Here is a 20,222-nt window from a genome sequence, read left to right as displayed (position 1 = left end):
GGTAAAGTATGGTGCCCTAGCCTTCAGTACAGGGGCAGGAGATGGATGGCAGGAGATAAATCACTTGATCATTGTCTTCTGTTCTCCTTCTCTTGGGCACCTGGCATTGGCCACTGTCGGCAGATGGGATACTGGGCTGGATGGACCTTTGGTCTGACCCAGTATGGCCATTCTTATGTTCTTAGTTCTTAAGTTCTCTCCTTGATTCTGTCTTAATGAGTAAGAGAAAAGACTTCTCATTATCACCCTAAGCCCTGTGACCCGACTTATGAAGAGGCCAGTATTTCCTCTTCCTCCATCAAATCTCAGCCGTCACAGGAAACTTACTCTTTTCCATTCTTAACCAGCCTGCAAAAAAACAAAAAAAAAAAGCCAATATTGTCAATAAATGCATTTTATTTTCCTTGTGAGGCCTCAGTCTGCCCCACTGACATTGTGAGCAGACTTCATTAATGCTTGTCATATTTTACGTTGCCCTATGTGCACCGTGACACTGTAGCAGCTCCCAACACATCTGTCAAACGTGCATAAACCGTTGCCTATACCATGATTCGAACCCAAGATGCTGTTGTCATAGTCAAAGATGATACCATATCCCCAGGGAAAGGAATCAGTTTGACTGATCTACATCTGTCAAACCCCACCCACCCTCTCTTATTGATAAATGCCCAGTCGATGCCACTCCCATGAGCAGAGCACACCCAAGGGAGAGACGCACTCCATCCAGAGCAGAAGAAACACTTGGGATCCCACTTTTGCCCACTAATAAAAGATTCATCTGGACATGTCCACCTCAATCATGCGGATACACCCCCCTACCCCTGAAGCAATTCCAGGTACACTCCCTTCTCCCACGCCGGCCCAAATTAATCATTCACAGCACCTCTGTACTTGAACTGTGAGTGTAATTTCCACCTCAGATAGACATATCCATGCTAGCCCATATATATAGAACTGTATTTCTGGAAGAGTCCTTCAGAAGTCATCGAGTCCAGCTCCCCATGCTGAGCCAGGACCAAGTAACCCTTAACTATCCTGGAGACATGTTTTTATAAAAACATTCAATGATGGGCATTCTACAGCTACTTTTAGAAACCTGTTCTAGTCTTTAACCCCACTCAGGGTTAAAAAACCTGTCCTACAATCCTAACTAAATCTCCCTGTCTGAAGATTAAGTTCATTACTTCTGCTCCTACCTTTGGTGGACATGGATCCACTGATCCACTCCTACCTTTGGTGTGACATGGATCCACAGGCTCTTCAAAACAGCCCATAGCATATCTGAAGGCTAAATAAGTCTAGTTGTTTTACCGTCCTCATCCATCATCTAAGAGAATTTGACGTCTGTCCAACACACAAAGCATCTGGGCATTGTTGGCATATGATGGCAGATATGATGTTAGTTGAGGAACATGAGAATGTGCCCGTGATGTTTTCTAAACTTATTATTTTTGTTGCTCCCTTTTTTGAACTCTCTTCATGTTGTCCACATCTTTCCTGAAGTAGGGTGCATGGACATGGTGCTGCAGCTGGGGCCTCACCATCACCAAGTAGTACAGGACAATTACGTCCCATGTCTTTCACATAACACTGCTTCTAATACATCCCAGACCTGCATTACCCTTTTTGCAATTGTACCACACTGTTGAGTCTTACTCAATTTGTGATCCGCTCTAAGCCCTCAAACTTTTTCAGTGGTACCCCCACCTAGCCAGGTATTTTCCATTAGTATCTGTGCCTTTGATTTTTCCTTCTTAAATGAAAATGTTGCATTTACCTTGATTGAATTTCATCTCGTTGATTTCAGGAGAATTCTCCAATTTCTCAAGGTTGCATTGAATTCAATTCTGACCGCCAAGATGCTTGCAACCCCTCTCATTTTGGGGTGACCTGAAGATTTTATGAGCATTCTCTCCACTTAGTTATCAAAGTAATTAATGGAAATTTTAAATAATCCTGAAACCAGGACTGACCCCATAGGGACCCCACTAGACAGATTCCCCCAGTTTGATAGCTAACCACTGCTAGCTGCTTTTGGACTACAGTCTTTCAACTAGTTGTACATCTTACAGTAGTTTCATCGTGACTGTATTTCCTTAGCTTGCCTACGAGAATAATATAATAATACTGAAATCAAGATATGTCTGCTGCTTCTCTATTATAGAGCACAGCATTGCGCTCCCCGAGGCACTAGAGGCTGACTACTTTTGACCCAGCCCCTTCTACCCAAGGCTCCGCCCCTTCTGGGGCATGGAGCCACCCCTCACTCTTTGCCTTTGGCCTGCTTTGGCTTTCTGCCCTGCTGGTTACACGGAGGTTTATAACATACTAGCTTAGTGAGAAGTAATGGAGGTGTGTTCATTAAACCTCCAGCTCAATTGTAGTCACACGCTTATTCAGCTGAACATAAGGGCCGTGTCTACACCCGCACGCTACTTCGAAGTAGCGGTGCCAACTTCGAAATAGCGCCCGTCACGGCTACACGTGTTGGGCGCTATTTCGAAGTTGAAATCGATGTTAGGCGGTGAGACGTTGAAGTCGCTAACCCCATGAGGGGATGGGAATAGCGCCCTACTTCGAAGTTGAACGTCGAAGTAGGGCACGTGTAGCCGATCCGCATCCCGCAACATCAAAATAACGGGGTCCACCATGGCGGCCATCAGCTGAGGGGTTGAGAGACGCTCTCTCTCCAGCCCCTGCGGGGCTCTATGGTCACCGTGGGGAGCAGCCCTTAGCCCAGGGCTTCTGGCTGCTGCTGCGGCAGCTGGGGATCCATGCTGCATGCACAGGGTCTGCAACCAGTTGTCGGCTCTGTGGATCTTGTGTTGTTTAGTGCAACTGTGTCTGGGAGGGGCCCTTTAAGGGAGCAGCTTGCTGTTGAGTCTGCCCTGTGACCCTGTCCGCAGCTGTTCCTGGCACCCTTATTTCGATGTGTGCTACTTTAGCCGTGTCTACACGTGCACGCTACTTCGAAGTAGCAGCACTAACTTTGAAATAGCGCCCATCACGGCTACACGCGCCGGGCACTATTTCGAAGTTAACTTCGATGTTAGGCGGTGAGACGTCGAAGTCGCTAACCCCATGAGGGGATAGGAATAGCGCCCTACTTCGACGTTCAACGTCGAAGTAGGGACCGTGTAGTCGTTGCGCGTCCCGCAACTTCAAAATAGCGGGGTCCGCCATGGCGGCCATCAGCTGAGGGGTTGAGAGATGCTCTCTCTCCAGCCCCTGCGGGGCTCTATGGTCACCGTGGGCAGCAGCCCTTAGCCCAGGGCTTCTGGCTGCTGCTGCGGCAGCTGGGGATCCATGCTGCAGGCGCAGGGTCTGCAACCAGTTGTCGGCTCTGTGTATTTTGTGTTGTTTAGTGCAACTGTGTCTGGGAGGGGCCCTTTAAGGGAGCGGCTTGCTGTTGAGTCCGCCCTGTGACCCTGTCTGCAGCTGTGCCTGGCACCCTTATTTCGATGTGTGCTACTTTGGCGTGTAGACGTTCCCTCGCAGCGCCTATTTCGATGTGGTGCTGCCCAACATCGAAGTTGAACATCAACGTTGCCAGCCCTGGAAGGCGTGTAGACGTTATTCATCGAAATAGCCTATTTCGATGTTGCTACATGGAATAAGCTATTTCGATGTAGCGTGCACGTGTAGACGTAGCCAAGGACTTTCAATTTCTGGGGTGTTTGGGGGACAAATTTTCTTGTATTTTTATATTCCCTTCGTTCAAATTCCAGATACATTTTTAGAAGGAGCATGAGATGTGGGGCAGAGATCAAGCAGTACCTAGGTTTCTGTGTGAATGCGTGGGAGAAGAGCGACGTGCAGAATGACTGAACTTTTCCCTTGAGTATTATTGACAAAGAAATTATCCCAGAAATATCAGATACTTTGATTTTCTTCCTTATCAGGCAAAGAATATTTTATCAACTAAAGACATTCATCTGTCCTTTGCTATTGTCAATATCCTCACTGATCTTCTCTCCAGCAAGAAACATTTAGAAATCTGGACTCCATATTTCTGTTTAAAAATGCATTTGGAAAGACGAACAAATCTGAAGGATTGCTTCAATGCAAATGTACCAATTGCAGACTGAAATTCTCAGTGTGGTGCCCATAATCACCATTTGTGCCTGTGTTTTGTTGTTGTTTTTTTAATATTTCATCCACATTGCAATTAGCGACTTGACATATTAAGTCTATTCATGAATCAGCCATATTCGCACAGATTCATATTTAGTGAAATCAATACTTTTTTGCATTCATGGGCTCTCCCACAAATTCAAGAGGTGCAGGTTGGACCTCCCTGGTCCAGCACCCTTGGGACTTGACTGGTCCCAGGTCAGGGATTTTGCTGGACCAGGGAAGGTCATTTTGGGACCCCCCTGCTGCTGGCATCACCCCTTGCCCTGCCACCCTACCCTGCTTCCTGGCTTTCCCAGGCAACCCAGCTGGGTCATGCGCCCACCCCAACTCCCACACTGCTTCAGCACTCTCGGACTCTGGAGCATCCATGGTCCTGCAGGACCACAGATGTTGCCAGACCAGAGAGTCTTGGTTTATAGATGTACAACCTGTATTTGAAATCTGATCTCAATAATGTCAAGTTTCATAGAAAGATTAAGACACACCTACCCCAAAGAGCAAGCCACTTCCAGGAAATTAAACACACCAATAGCAATTCTAATAGCAATTTTGATCAAAACCTCATATTTGGCCTGTGCTAAATAGGGTACTATTTTGAGAGGAAATGTGGCCAAGACTATAAGACAGCACATGGACTTCCATGACATACTCTATAGCCATGTCTACAAGTGCAAATAAATTTGAAAATTTCAGCCCTCTTTTGAAAGAATGCAAGGAGCGTCTACACGTACAACGTGTTCTTTCAAAAGAAAATCAGAGGAATGCGATGCAGATTTCGAAACCCTTACCCCCATCCCAATTAGGGAGCACATCCCCTTTCGAAATTCTATTTAGAAAGAAGACACCTGAAGATGCTCCCCAGCCTGCTCTTTCGAAAGATGAGTCCGTCATGGTGCTGGCCAAATGGAGCATGGAGCCAGACTGGCTTGCAGCAGTGAGGCTCTATTATCTCTGCAACCGGACACTGTTAAAGCTACCTGGCTCCAGAAACCCTGTGGCAGGAAGCTGAGAACATGCTAGCAGCACAGCCACGAGCTGCTGTCAACATGCCCTCACACCTCCATCAGAACAGAAGACCTCCATGATGGCAAGCAGCCACCCACTGCAGGAGCCCCAGGGACCTCCACAGAGCCCTCCCAGGCGCAGCAGGGTGAAGAGGAAAAAAAGGACTCCATCCTGAACAGAGCCAGAATTGAGTGATCTCCTGGGACTTTGGGAGGAGGAGGAGGAGGGCCTCTGTGAGATGAGGGTAAAGCAGTGCAATGCTGTGGCCTTCGCCCACCTTGCCCATGGCCTCAGCATAAGGGGACACCCCGAGCACGCTCTGGGCCAAGTCCAGAGTAAAGTAAAGGAGCTCCGGGAGGGCTGTGCCCACGCCAGGAATCAGGCAGGACGCTCAGGGCAGGTCCCTCCACCTGCCCCTACTACTGGAGCTCCAGTCCATCCTGGGGTCCCAGGACACTCCCCCCCGACCCTCCATCCTAGACACTGCTGCAGACCAGCTGGAGGCAGAAGCCCAGGAGGAGCCAGGACCATGGAGCCAGAGCCAGGGGCTGGACACAACCTTGGAGTGGTCGAGCAAGGAGGGCGACCTCACGATCAACTTGCCCTCCTGGTCATCCACCCAGGTGACCAGGAGTCGGGCATCACCGGACTTCGTTGAGGGACCCTGTGGTAAATCTCTGGTGGAGTTTGTACCCTGGTTCATGGGGCAAGGGTAACACAGCTGCCAAAGGGCCACGCGCATGCCAAGTGGTCCTGGCCTGGACACATCCTGGCTGCCCATGGCCCTTAGCATGCCAGGACACCCTTGGCAACAGCCAGCACCCTCCCACAGGGATAGCACCATGAGCCTCACGAGCGGCGAGAGGTAGGCGGGGCTGGACCACACATGGGGATTCTCCCACATGGGCAGGGAACTTCTACGCACCCACAACATCCTATGGCCACGATGTGCATGGCCGGGGGTGTTGCCCCCAGGGGGTGGATGTTGCCCTGGGGGGCATGTTGCCCCTGGGGGCACAGCCCCAAGGGCCATGATCAGGGACAGAAATGCCGTCCTTCTTTCAGCTGCGCCATCCAAGGGCTGGGAAAGTCCCAGGCCCTCCGTGGATCTGGAGAGCCTCCTGAAGGTGGCGGAGAGAGACCAGGCACCCTCCCAGCCCCACCACATTGGGCCCACAGCCGTAGACCTCAGCAGTGGTTGTGGGGAGGACAACACCAGCCTCTGCCAGGCCATGGTGGTGGAGTGATGCCTCCAGCTGGAGGGTGGTTTGGGGCAAGCTAATGTTCAACCTGGAGGACATTAGTGGGATGCTGGGAGAGCACATGGCCAATGTGACCCACCTTCTGCCACCCCACTGCCCCCCTGCTGAGTCCAGTCCCATCAAAGCCCTCCCATAACCCTACCTGCCTGTGGTGCTTGCCCCATCTCAGCCCTGCCACAGACCCCGAACCCAGGGAGGGAGGGGATCCCAGAGCTAACAGCGCTGTGAGCCTTTGACCCCATCCCTGAGTGAGCCCACCCCCCACTCCAGGTTCAGCTCCCTCCCAGCACCCCCCATGTACAAGGTTCCCCCCGTCATTGTACCAAGTTTTTGAGTTAGTTGTGTAATAGTTCAAACATAGAATTGTAAAGTGAGAGTTTTATTTTCCATAGATCTCCGTGTCCTGAGTGCTTGGTGAGGGGATGATGGGGGTGGATGTGTGAGTGTAGTGGTGATGGTGTGTGTGGTGAGGGGTGGATGTGTTGGGGGGATGGTGAGGGGTGGCTCTGGGTGGGGGGGGGGTCAGTAGGGCCCGTTAGTGAAGCTCTCATGGAGGGCCTGTCTGATGTGCACCCTGTCAGGGTTGGCATGGTCACTAGGGGAGGTGACCGGCTGCTCATAACCAGGGACGGACTCGGCCATCTACCCCTGGACAGGGGGATCCCTGTCTTTCCACAATGTTGTGGAGAACACAGCAAGTGCCCACCATCTGTGGCACATTCTGCTCACCGACCTCCCAGCATGACAGGAAGTGCTTCCACCACCCCTTCAGGTGCCCAAAGGCCCACTCAACCACTTTGCAAGCCTGGTTGAGGTGGCTGTTGAAGGCCTCCTGGGTGGGGTCAAGGTGGCTCATGTAGGGCCTCATGAGCCACAGCTGCAAGGGGTAGGCAGCATTTGCCACCATGCAGTGTGGTACGGTGACATCACCATCTGGGAGCTCCTGCTGGGGGATGTAGGCCCTGGACTCCATGCACCAGCACAAGCTGGAATTCTGGGACACGTGCCTCTTGTATCTGACCTGCACAGCCCACATACACATCCATGAAGCAGCCTTTGGGATCCACCAGGGCCTGGAGACTACTGAAGATAGCCCTTTCTGTAGCTGTATTGGCTGGTGCTGTGTGTTGGGGTGCGGAAGGGGCTGTACATCCCATCCAGGGCACCCAAGCAGTTCAGGAAGCCATGTGCTACTAACCCCCTTGTGGCTGCGTCCAGGTCCCTGATGTGGACAACTCTGCAGAGCGCCACGTTGTTTGCCGGGACGACCTGCACTCTTGTGAGGGTCTGGTGAACAGTTCCCAGCCCCCACACTCTGGCCCCTGCCCTCTGCACCCTCACTGCCACCAGCCCCGGCCCCCCTGCCCCCTCCATGCCACCAGCCCCCTGCCACCAAGGGCCCCTTGTCCAGGAGCCCCCTCCCGCATCCCTGTGGCAGGAGTGTGACCCGGTGCATGGCTTACCTCAATGGGGACAGCACCAATGGTGGCCTGGCCCACCCTGAACTGATGCCCCACAGAGCGGTAGCTGTCTGGGGTGGCCAACTTCCATGCAGCAATCGTGACACACTTCTTGAGGGGGAGAGCAGGCCACACATGGTCATGTTTTGGTGCCTCAGTGTGGGGGCGAGCCAGTGGCAGAGCTCCTGGAAGGTCTGCCTGCTCATGTGGAAGTTCTGCAGCTACCTGGCATCATCCCACTGCCTCAGCACCAGCCATCCCCACCAATCTGAGCTGCTGGGGTGGCTCCAGAAGCACCAGGGCACCCGGGGAGGGGTCACCGGTGGGATTCAGGCTGCGGGGACTTCACAGATATTGGGGGGTGGAGGGGCTCAAGCCACCTTATGAGGGGGAAGGGGCCACAATGACTGTGCACAGCAGCTGTAGCCCAGTGTTCAGGATATCGGCATCTAAAGCCAGGAACAGGCACCCGGGCTCCATTATACTGCGAGCTGGGCAGCTCGGCGGGCCTCAGCTCATGCAGGCTGGGGGTGTTTGGGAGGGGCCCTTTACGGAAGGGGCTGGCTGCAGGCCCCAGAAGGGCTTGGCAGCCATGTAACCCCCATCCGTGGTGCCTTTGGCTCCATTCTCTTGAAAGATTGCCTGGAGCTGCGTGGATGCTCCCTTTCAAAAGGGCAGATCACACCTTCGATCCACTTTTTGTGTGTAGCCGCGTGTTTTCGAAAGGCAAGAATTCGATTGTTATCAGTCAACCTTTAGCCTTTTGAAACAGAGCTCTCATGTGGACACAGCTTATCCCTCCCCTGCTTAAATAGACAGGTATAGAGGTTAATACGCACTTACCACATTTCTCTCGCAGCTGATCTGCAAAGGAATGACATTACATTTGAATAAAGCACGTGTTCTCCAGCGCGAACTAATATTTTCTATACAAGGTTCTTAGCAGCACCATGGAAGTAGAAAGCACTATCAGTGAGTGGGCAGTATACTACAAGCAGTTTGCATACTGAGAGAGTCATAAGAGGAAATGAAGGATCCAGATAGCCATCTAGAGAGCTTTTCGCTATACATCATGAAACCTGTAGATGAATCAAAATTGACCCAAATATCCTGGGAGGCTATCATAAATAGCTTGGTCTAGACCGCATAAAACAATAATGTCCTCCTAACATGCAGTGATTGTACAGTATTATACTCTGTGGCAAACTGGGTCTTAGGAGACAAAATGGGTGCTGGATGACCAGGTTAACATGAAATTCTCATGACATTTTGGGTAGGAATTTCAGGTGAGGGGCTAATGAAATGTTGTCCGTCAAGAAAAACATCAAAAGTGGATCCACCATTAATGCACTTATTTCCCCAACTCTTTGAGTAGAAAGGACGGCCCCTTGGAAGGACATTTTCATAGAGAGGTTAAAAAAGGAAAAAGTTGCTATTTGTTGAAAGGAAACACCTTGAGCTATTAGAGTACTCACTTCAGATCCCAAACAGGAGTGCGTTCTTTCATTCAGGGCAAATTATTCCCTTATCTTTTTGAGCAATCTCACTCTTGTGAGGTCAGAAAACCCCGAGCAACCTTCAACAAGGGAGTGAAAGGCCTTATGGTCACAAAGCGGACTTTAATAGAAGTCCTATGGTACCTTAAGGATGAATAGATGTATTTGGGCATCAGCTTTCATGGATAAAAACACTTCGTCAGGTGCATCCAACAAAGTGGTTGTTACTCACAAAGGATTATTCCCAAACAAATCTCAGAGGGGTAGCTGAGCTCGTCGGTATCTTCAAAAACAACAAGAAATCCTGTGGCACCTTATAGACAAACAAATATTTTGGAGCATGAGCTTTTTTTGCCCACGAAAGCTTATGCTCCAAAACACGTTAGTTTATAAGGTGCCACAGGACTTCCAAATAAATCTGTCAGTCTTTAAGGTGCTACAGGACTCCTTTGTTGTTTTTGCAGATGCAGACTAACATGGCTACCCTGTGAGTCTAAAACAAGTCATTAATACTTCTGTCTTTTTCATTTTCAGAAGTTAGCTTATAAAAGTTGAGCGGGAAGAATGATATGAATAACAATATTGTCCACCTGCTCAATGAGCAAACCTTCTCCACGTTTGAAAGTAAATATTTAAGGTGGGTTCTTTCCAAGTGTTCATCAACACCTAGGCTACATCTACACTACACAGCTCTTTCGAAAGACGACCTTCTGGAAGATACCTTCTCTGGAAGATCGTCTTTCGAAAGAGCGCATCTACACCCAAAAAGCGGATTGATCTTTTGATAGGCTCATTGGAAAGATCACTCTGCTCTTTGGAAAGAGAGTGTCCACACAACCCCGGCCGCCCTTTTGAAAGACTGCTCCAGGAAACACCAGGGAGGGGATCACAAGGCTGCCAAGCCCTTCTGGGAGCTTCCTCCAGCCACTTCCTTAAAGGGCCCCTCCCCAACATCTCTGCCTTGCACATGCAGGCCCCTTGCAGACCTCTGCAGGACAGCAGACCCAGCACAGACCCCCATGGATCCCCAGCAACTCCCTGATGGTGCTCCTCTGGCAGGCTAAACCCCCCCACTATCCCATGAGCTCCAAGTGGTGGACCTGGCTCGTGATGGGCAAGTGGGATGACGACCAGGGGCTCCAGAACTTCTGCATCACCAAGCGGATGTTTCTGGAGCTGTGCCACTCTGGCTCATGCCCACACTCAGACTCCAGGACACCCATACGTGGTCCGCTCTCCCCTTCAAGGCTGAGGAGCTTCCACAGCTCTGGCTCTGATCACAATGGGGCCCTCTTCTTGGTGGCCCAGGCAGGCTCCTGTGAGCCCCCTGCTAGCTGGCTGGGGGGCTCCTAAGGGGCATGGGGCTCCAGGCTGCTGGCCAGAGTGGCGGTGGGGTGGCTTGTTGCAGTGGAGGGTTGGCAGGAGGGCATGCTGCTGCCAGCATGCTCTCAGCTTCCTGCACGGGGTTTCTGGGCCCCTGTGGTTTTAAATGCAGTCAGAGCTCCGCTGCCTGAAGTGTCTCCATGTGCTCTATCAAAAGAGTGGCCTGCAGAGCATCTACATGTGTTTTCTTTCAAAAGAGTCTTTCAATGCAGGAAGGAAAATGCACTTTCGGAAAAGGCACCGTGTTCTTTCGATTTCCTCTTGCCAGAACGCTTTGTGTGTGCAGATGCGCTGCTGGGTATTTTCAAAGAGCCCTTTCTCTCAAAAATGTTTCGAAAACCTTGCTCGTGTAGATGTAGCCCTAATGTACCACTGCAGAGGAGGCATTCTATGCCTGTGAACCACTGGGGACTCATACTTGGAAGCATGTGAAGTTTGAGGCTGATCTCTCAATTTTTTTCCATTTCTGCTCTTGAGGGGGGCGAACAATATCACATTTGAGGAGAAAGGGGTACTCACCCGCTGCAGTACTGCAGTTCTTCGAGATGGGTGTCCCTGGGGGTGCTCCACCTTAGGTGTTTGGGCACCCGTGCACCTGGCTGGAAGATTTTGAGCAGTGCCTAAGGGGGCTGTCTGCACATGTGCAGAGAGCCTATTGAGGGAGAGAGTCACTCCACATGCATGAGCCCCATTCCCCTCAGATCCTTCTCTGCCCTGATAGGCACACAGAGGATGCCCTGAAGCAGAGAAAAAGAAGGGTGAGTGGTCGAGCACCCACAGGGACACCCATCTCAAAGAACTGCAGTTACCGCAGAGGGTGAGGAACCCTTTCTTCTTCGTTGAGGTTGTCCCTGTGGGTGCTCCACCTTAGGTGACTATGAAGCTGTGTGTCCGCTGGAGATGGATGCTTTGCATGTTGTGAACAAGACACGAGAAGTCATTCTCCCACTCTACTCTGCGCTGGTTAGGCCTCAGCTGGAGTATTGTCCTTTTTCTGCTGCACTGCTACTTAGCCAGTTGGTCCCCAGCCTGTAACAGTGATTGGGATTCTTCTGTCTCAAGTGCAGGACTCTGCACTTGTCCTTGTTGAACCTCATCAGATTTATTTTGGCCCAATCCTCCAATTTGTATAGGTCACTCTGGACCCTGTCCCTACCCTCCAAGGTATCTACCTCTCCCCCTTGCTTAGTGTCATCTGCAAATTTGCTGAGGGTGCAATCCAACCCCTCATCCAGGTCATTAATAAAGATACTAAACAGGACTGGCCTTAGAACTGATCCTTGGAGCACTCAAAACCAACTGCCAACCAGACACTAAACCATTGACTACTACCTGTTGGGCCTGTCTGTCAAGCCAGTTTTCTATCCGCCTTACAGTCCATGGATCCAATTCGCATTTCCTTAACTTATGGGCAAGAATGTTGTGGGATACTGTATCAAAAGCTTTGCTAAAGTCAAGGTGTATCACATCCACTGACTTCCCCGTTTCCACAGAGCCAATTATCTCATCATAGAAGCTAATCAGGTTGGTCAGGCAGGACTTGCCCTTGGTTGATCCATGTTGACTACTCTTGATCACTGTCCCCTCTTCCAAGTGCTCCAGAATGGATTCCTTGAGGATTTTTCCAGGGACTGAAGGGAACAGGGCTTGTGTACGCACAGTATCTCTCTGCCAACAGGCTCTCTGCACATGCACAGACAGCCCCATAGGCACGGCTCAGAATCTTCCAGCCGGGCATGCAGGGGCACAAACTCCTAAGGAGGACCACCCACAAGGACAGCCTTGAAGAAGAAATGTGAATGTCCTTCAGACAACAGATATAACCAGAATGCCCTTCTTGACCAAGATTGCGTCCTGGCATACGAGCTGTATTTTAAAGCCCAGTGGTCCTCTCCACTCTCAGAAAGAAGGAACCCTCCTGGCAGAGAGAGGATGGGGGAAGAACCAGGGAAGATGAGGGGATAACATCTAATTTTAAAGGATAAGATAAACTAAGCTAAAAAAATCTGCAAGGCTAGCTTAAACTCCAAGGGAGGGGAGAGGGATAGTTTGGTGGTTTGAGCATTGACCTGCTAAAGCTATAGTGGTGAGCTCAATCCTTGAGGAGGACACTTAGGATCTGGGGCAAATAAATTAAAACAATATGGCAGAGCTGGTGCTTGGCCCTGCCAAGAGGGCAGAGGACTGGACTTAATAACCTCCCCCAGGCCCCTTCTAGTTCTGTGAGATATGTACCACTTTTATTTTTTTTTCCTTTAAAGGAAAGCAACTAAGCAAGCAGCTAAGTGGGCACACCAGGTGCCCCATCTCTGCCCAAGATGGCTAATTACTAACAAAGGGCAGTTTTTCTGTGCAACCCTATGCAGTTCACACTGGTGCAGGAGCAAGCCACAGGGGTCCTCCTTCAGAAACGCTGATAGAAGATGCATAAAACACACACACTAAAAATGCTAATATACCAATTTTTTTCTCAGTTTCTTTTGCAAAAATATTTGAAAAAAGAAAGACAAAAATATTAATGAAATATATTTGTTTCATAGTGCAATTGGCTATTTGAGAAATGAACTTCATGAATAGTAATATGAATCAGCCATATTCATACAGGCTCATAATTAGTCAGATAAATATTATGATCCCCAGTGCCTTTTTTGTTTAAAAAAAAGAAAAAAGAGGAGGTGATACTCAACCAGCTCCCTGCCCTCTCCCAGCCCAGCCAATCCCACAGCTGGGGCTTCCACTGAGTACCAGCAAAAAAAAAAAGCACAGATAAGCATTTTGCTGTTTCTGTGTCCAACCACTGTCACATTCTTTCCTCTGCTTTCAATCTCTTTCCATGGCTTATGTGCTTTTGGCAAACAAAATTATTGCCAATCTTTTCAGTGTAAGTTGGATCCCGAATTCACAATTTGTCATAGCAGATGCAGGGTGAATTTGAAATCTAGTTTCAAAAATATCATGTTCCAGACAAAGATTAGAACACGCTGACCTGCACAGTAAACTGCTTCCTGGGGATTATAAGCATCAGTCTTATTTTATTATCAGTTTTCATCAAAGCCTCATTTTCCCCTGGTTTAACTACACTGACCTCTCTGGTGCTACGGATAGGAGGTATTTGGCTTCTAGTTTGTAATTTAGTCTTTGGAGAGGAAGTATGTTCAAGACAGCTACTCAGCACATGCAGTTCCATCAAATACACTCTGTTCATCTGCTGCTTAAATACAAAGCTATAGAGATCAGTATAAACTTACCTTTTTCCTTTTGCAATTGGTCTGCAAAGGAACAACAGAGATTTTAATGAAGTGCACATATTTTCTGAACACAAGGAACCAATGTTTTGTATGCAGAGGACACAGCATAACAAGCTCTTTTGCCTTTGTTATAGCAAGACTGCACCAAAGGATGAATGAGTGCACACCCACAGCCATGGAGGGAGGAATAGCTGAGTGGTTTGAGCATTAGCCTGCTAAACCCAGGGTTGCAACCTCAGTCCTTGAGAGAGGCCCTTTAGGGATCAGGGCAAATAGATGTTAAGGTTGGTACTTCATCCTGTCAAGAGGGCAGGGGACTGGACCAGATGACCTCCTAAGGTTCCTTTCAGCTCTAGGAGATGTGTATCTCAAGTTTCTACATCTTACGCCCCAAGACAACAATGAGCATCAGTCCACAAATTACTATGGGAATTGTTTTTTCCCTTCCGATATAAGAATGTAATTAACAATGCTGATGGATTTAAATCCAGCACTGGGCTGCAGTAGCAAGTTATGTGACCCAGCAGTCTAGATTTTGTGTTATGTAACTCTATCAGGGAATGCCTGTGATGAGGTTCAGGGGTCCCCAAGCCCTGCACCCCATCTGCAGGCAGGAGTGACTCTCCCTCAGCAGGAGAGCAGCGGGTTTATTAGCTGACAGGACACAGCATCGTACAGAGGAGTCAGTGCAGCCGGCAGAGACAGCCAGTCCAATCCATGCTGGGGAGAGGAGGCCCCAAGGGGTCCCTGAAGCCCAGGCCTTGCCCCCTCCTTTGTCTCTCTCTTCCAGCTCAGACTCACTGCTTTCCAACTCCCAGTTCCAATTCAAACCCCTCAGGCTCCACCTCCCCCTTTGTCTGCAGTCCAGAGGTGTCACCTGGTCACCAGGTTACCCTTAGCAGGAGCCCCACACCCCCCATGAGCCACTCACGTACTCACATGTATCCCCCACTACATCACAATGCCTACACTAGAGCAAGGCATAAATACAAGCTTGGGGAAACATGCCCAAACTGGCTGTAATTGCACTAGTGCACCAGAAATAAAAGTGTAACCATGGCTCTGACAACAGTACAAGGGGCTAGCCATGCAAAATCTGATCACTTCTAAAACACTAGGTAGATGCTGAGGACAGCAAGCCTGTTCTTCTGCCCCTGCACTATGCTGCTAATTTTGGTCTGGCCATGAACAAAAATGTTAAATATAATAGTGCCAAAAACTATTGCTGCTGAACCACACAAAAAACACACCCAGTCTTCCGGATTTTACATTTATGGTTACATTTGGTGACCTATCAGTTAGTCCGTTTTAACTCCATTTAATGTGTAACATGTTCATTTCATACTGATCTCGTGTTTTAATTCAAATGGCTTGTGGTACCAAGTCAAACGCCTGACAGCAATACATTATTTGATGTTCGAATGTTCGCCGAGCTTGCCAATTTGATTGCAAATGATTCATTACCAATCGAGGTAACATCGTCAGTGCACAAGTTTTTAATAAAAGTCCTCCCAGACCAGTCTTTATACAGTTGATTTTAATTGGTTGCTTAAAAGTACATTTAGAAGTACATTATATCAATATTATTACCTTTATCAAACAAATATATAGAGAATGTGCCAGCCCTCCCAAGAGGAAAGGAGAAATCTAGATAGCATGAGTAGCTTTATATTATACAAGTGATTGTTTTAAGGTGCTTATTGTGATGGGGTTCAGGGGTCCCCAGGCCCTGCACCCCGTCCGCTGGCAGGAGTGACTCTCACTCAGCAGGTACAACAGGAGGTTTATTAGGCAACAGATGCCCAGTTTCTCACAGAAACATCAGTAGAGCAGTCAGAGACAGGCATTCCAACCCATCCTGGGGAGAAGAGCCCGAGGGGTGCCCCTCTGGGGTGTAGCTTTCCCCCTCCTCAGGCTGGCTCCTTCCAACTCCTTCTCCCCTCAGCTTCTAACTGCCGCCCCCGATTCAAAACCAGCTCGGCTCCTCCCTCCTCTTTGTTCAGGGCTGAGGTGTTACCTGCCAGCCTAGGTTATAGCCCCAGGGTCATCCTTAGCCACTGGGAGCTGCTCTGCTTGTCTCCCACATCCAGCCTGAGTCTCACACATGCGCTCCCCCAACTCCATCACACTTATCTACACTAAGCATCAGTATGCTATATATCTGTAGACAGCTAGCTATTATATTGCAAATCATTTGAAAAAGTTGAGTTAAAATTAAAATATATGCCTCTTTAATTCAAGTGCATTAAGCAGAAAAACAGATTTGTGTGGCAACCTTGACATATTTGCTCGGGTCTTACCCAGATAGAAGCATGAATGTGAATGCATGTTTTGTGTGACCAATAACTTACCAAATTCCATATTTGGCACATTATCTTAAAGTAGACTATTTATGTTGCGAAGGCTACCTCATCCAACTCAGTGTTTGATGATTCGGATGCATTCTGAGTAGTATCTTTCCTTTGCAATGCCGATAGACGATGGATAATTTATGGACTTGCATTTAGACTTAGAAATATAAAATGTGCAGTTGAGTTTAGAAGAAAAATCTCAGTGTACCTGCTTAGAAATCTGAGCTAACTTACTATTTTTATGCTGGACTTGATCTGTAAAAGAGTAAACTTGATCAAGAGTTGCATTTTTAAATGTAAAATTGGGTTCTCATTACCATTGGTCATATTAATTCTTAACTTCTGGAATAACATGAATTACCTATTTTGAATGAACAAAATGAGCTTTGAATCAGCCCCAAACTTTCTCAAAATGCTCCAATATAGTTTGCTGCTAAGACTGGAAAATGGATCAGTACATTTTTTAAATATCAAAGAATAGAAGCAACTTTACTTGGAGCTTATATGTGGCATAAAGATGTTTTATCGCCAAGCCAATGGTGAATTGTTGGGACCAGCAAGAAGAAGGGAATTATTCAAGAAACAGATAGAAAAGCTTTCTCCCAGACAGTTGTCAGTTTGAATGTGTAACAGCAACAAAGGGTCCTGTGGCACCTTATAGACTAACAGAAAAGTTTTGAGCATGAGCTTTCGTGAGCACAGACTCACTTCATCAGATGCTGGTCATCTTCTGATCAGACCAGCATCTGATGAAGTGAGTCTGTGCTCATGAAAACTCATGCTCAGAACTTTTCTGTTCGTCTATAAGGTGCCACAGGACCCTTTGCTGCTGTTACAGATCCAGACTAACACGGCTACCACTCCGATAGTTTGAATGTGAGTGCTGAAAACACAGTTTTGACTTACAAATTATCTCCCAGGGAATGGGTGAAAAAGTAAACTTGAGCTAACGCATTTGGAGTTTTTCTCTTAATGAAGCAGGAAATGTAACTTGTTTTATTTTTAATTTAATCTCCCAAATTATCAGACACATCACAACGATCGGAAACTTTCTGCTTTATTTCTTGTCAGAAACACAATCTTAGGTTTAAACCCAGTTAACATTATAGAGTGGGATTCAGATATGAAGATTATTCTGCTCAATCTCAGTTCTATGCAGTCTCATGGTAAGCTGTCTCTCTCCTCTGCCTGGTAAGAAGATTACAGTAAATCATTGTGTACTTTTCAAGTGCCTTCCATAGTGTGGTTATAAAGGAATGACACACATTTGAAGTAATTACATATTTTCCTATCACATAAATCAGTCACTGGAATGTTTCTCCAGGAAACAATGCTCCATCTGCTCTGCTCCAGCTCCTGGGCTTCCCTGTATGTACAAACTACGATGCACATAAAAGAAGTTACTCACTTCGTGCAGTAATGATGGTTCTTTGAGATGTGTGTTCCCATGGGTGCTCCATGGTAGGTCTTGGGCTCGCCCAGCACCAGAGCACGGAGATTCTCCAAGTGACACTCAGTGGAGCTGTGCTTGTGGGCACTATGTGCAGCACTGGGGATCACACGCAGCCATGCTTTCTCCTCAGCTACTTCACTGGCGCCCTAACGATGGATATTGCGCTGAGTAGCGGGGAGGAGGGTGGGACGCGGAGCACCCACGGGGGGACACGTCTTGAAGAACCATCGTTACTGCATGAGGTGAGGAACTTCTCTTTCTTCTTTGAGTGCTGTCCCCGGGGTGCTCCAGAGCAGCAGGTGACTGGCGAGCAGCACCCCCTGACCGGAGGGTGGGTTTTGATTTGGTGTGACAACTGAAGAAAGTACTGCTATAGCTACTGCCACATCTTTTTCTGCACGAGACTGTATTGCATAGTGTCACGAATGTATAGTTAGAGGACCACATGGCTGCATGACATTTATCCTCCTGCTTTCGGAAGGCTGTGAATGTCACTACCGATTTCGTAGAATGTGCTCTCAGAGCCGCTGGAAGGGGGTTATTTGGAATGGAATAGCATTGCACTATGCGTGCAGACAGAAGTCCCAATATATATTGGGATGAAAGAGGCAATCCCTTTGATCTTTCGGAGATGGATAAAAATAGCCATTTGGATTTTCACAATGACCTTGTGCTCTTGTATAGAAGGATATGGCCCTCTGACATCCAGTGTGTGCAGTTTGGCTTCCATATGGGAATTCCGTATAACTCCGGAGGTAGCATTAGATGGTTGTTGATGTGGAATTGAGAGCATACTTCCAGCTAGAAAAGAGGGATGGGGTTGTAGGACCACTTTGTGTTTGTGAAAATTGTATATGGTGGGGAGTCAGTCAAAGCAGCTCTCTTTTTAAGCTGATGTTATAGCCACTAGAAAGAGAGTTTTCATTGTAAACACAGCTAGTGAACATGTAGCTCTGGACTCAAATGGTGGTCCCATTAAGGTATGAAGGACCAATTCCAAGTCTCAAGCCGGAGGTATAGGTTTGTATGGAGGCATGATATTTTTAGGCCTTTCCAGACTCTCTTTACAATTGGATGGGTGAATACTGAGGACCCTTCCACCATTCAGTAGAAGGCTGTAATCACCGATAGCTGTATTCAGCATGAAGATCATGATAGATGAGTATCTTTTAGGTAAAGAATGTAGTCAAGGCTCATGTGCAGCGGGGCTTTAGGGGGTTGTATGCCTCTTTCAGAGCACCAGGATGAGAAGCAGCTCCACCTGGAGAGGCCAGTGTTGCCTCTTGTTTCTTGTCTGCTTTGTAACAGCACAACTCTCACTTTGTTAGGAGTAATTGTGTGCATCTTCTGGGAGCCATACAAAAACCAGGCCATCATATGTAGGATATGCAGTCTGGGGTGAACCATACCACCCCTGTGCTGAGACAGTAGGTCTAGACAGCTGGGGAGCAGGTAAGTAGGATGAAGAGGTAGATGAGAAAGTAAAAGGAAACCAGATCTGTCTGGGCCATGCTGGAACTATGAGGATGATTCATGCTCCATCTGTCTGAATTTTCCTGAGGACTTTGGCAATGAGGGGAATGGGTGGAAAGGCATACAGGTGGTGAGTATTCCAAGAGAGCAGAAAGGAACCCCCAGAGATTTGTGGCCCTTGCCTGGCCTTGAACAATACTGGGTGCATTTGGAATTCTACAGTTTTGCAAAGAGATCTACAGCTGGGTGACCCCATGTATGAAAACGATGCTCCCATAGAGCTCCCATTCTTGGCCTAGGAAGAAATGGTGACTGAGGGAGTCTTCAAGTATATTGTTATGCCCAGCAGGTATGATGCCATCAGGATGATGTTGTGCACCATACACCAGTTCCATAATTTTATGGCCTCTGCACAAACTGACTCTGAACAGGCTTCTCCGCGACGATTGATATAAAACATCACTGTGGTGTTGTCCATAAGGATCCAGATGGTCTTGTTTTGAATAGGCAAGAAAGTGCTTGCAAGCAGTGAAGACAGCGCATAGCTCAAGAAGATTGATATGTAGTCTCTGTTCATCCTTGGTCCATTGAACTTGGACCGTGATACTGCTGGCAATGTGCTCCCCAGCCAAAAAGCCATGAATCTGTTGTAATTTGATGAGCTGGTTGAGTGTGGTAAAATGGGACCCCTACCACAATGTTTCGTGATTGGGTCCACCAGTGTAAAGACTCAATTACCTTCTGAGGTATCGTCATCTGTGTATGTGATGTCTGACGGGCATGTATACTGAGGCCAACCAATGCTGAAGGCAGAGAACATACAGATGAGCACTCGGGACAACATAAGCAGTGGCCACCATGTGGCAGAGAAGGCAAACGCATGTAAGAATAGGAACCCTAGGGCTGAAGGTAAGTTGTGATACAAGGCTTGTATAGCCTCTTAGCATTGCTTAG

The 20,222-nt window shown here is 48.2% G+C and overlaps 1 protein-coding gene across 1 annotated transcript in view; it reads right to left on the bottom strand.

Annotated features, from left to right (window-relative positions):
• The window catches only part of LOC142004375 (butyrophilin subfamily 2 member A2-like), a 109,745-nt gene that overhangs the window by 42,148 nt on the left and 47,375 nt on the right, over nt 1-20,222 (bottom strand). Inside the window, exons 16-18 of the mRNA XM_074981993.1 lie at nt 13,992-14,012; nt 8,708-8,728; nt 328-348 (exon numbers count right to left, since the gene is read on the bottom strand). Of these exons, the coding sequence (XP_074838094.1) occupies nt 328-348; nt 8,708-8,728; nt 13,992-14,012 (63 nt within the window). The remainder of the gene's footprint in view (nt 1-327; nt 349-8,707; nt 8,729-13,991; nt 14,013-20,222) is intronic.

Source organism: Carettochelys insculpta, chromosome 31, assembly GCF_033958435.1.
Source record: "Carettochelys insculpta isolate YL-2023 chromosome 31, ASM3395843v1, whole genome shotgun sequence".
In the NCBI taxonomy this organism is placed as follows: domain Eukaryota; kingdom Metazoa; phylum Chordata; order Testudines; family Carettochelyidae; genus Carettochelys; species Carettochelys insculpta.
The sequence above is the reverse complement of the archived record's forward strand: the minus strand, read 5'-3'. Positions and strand labels throughout refer to the sequence as shown.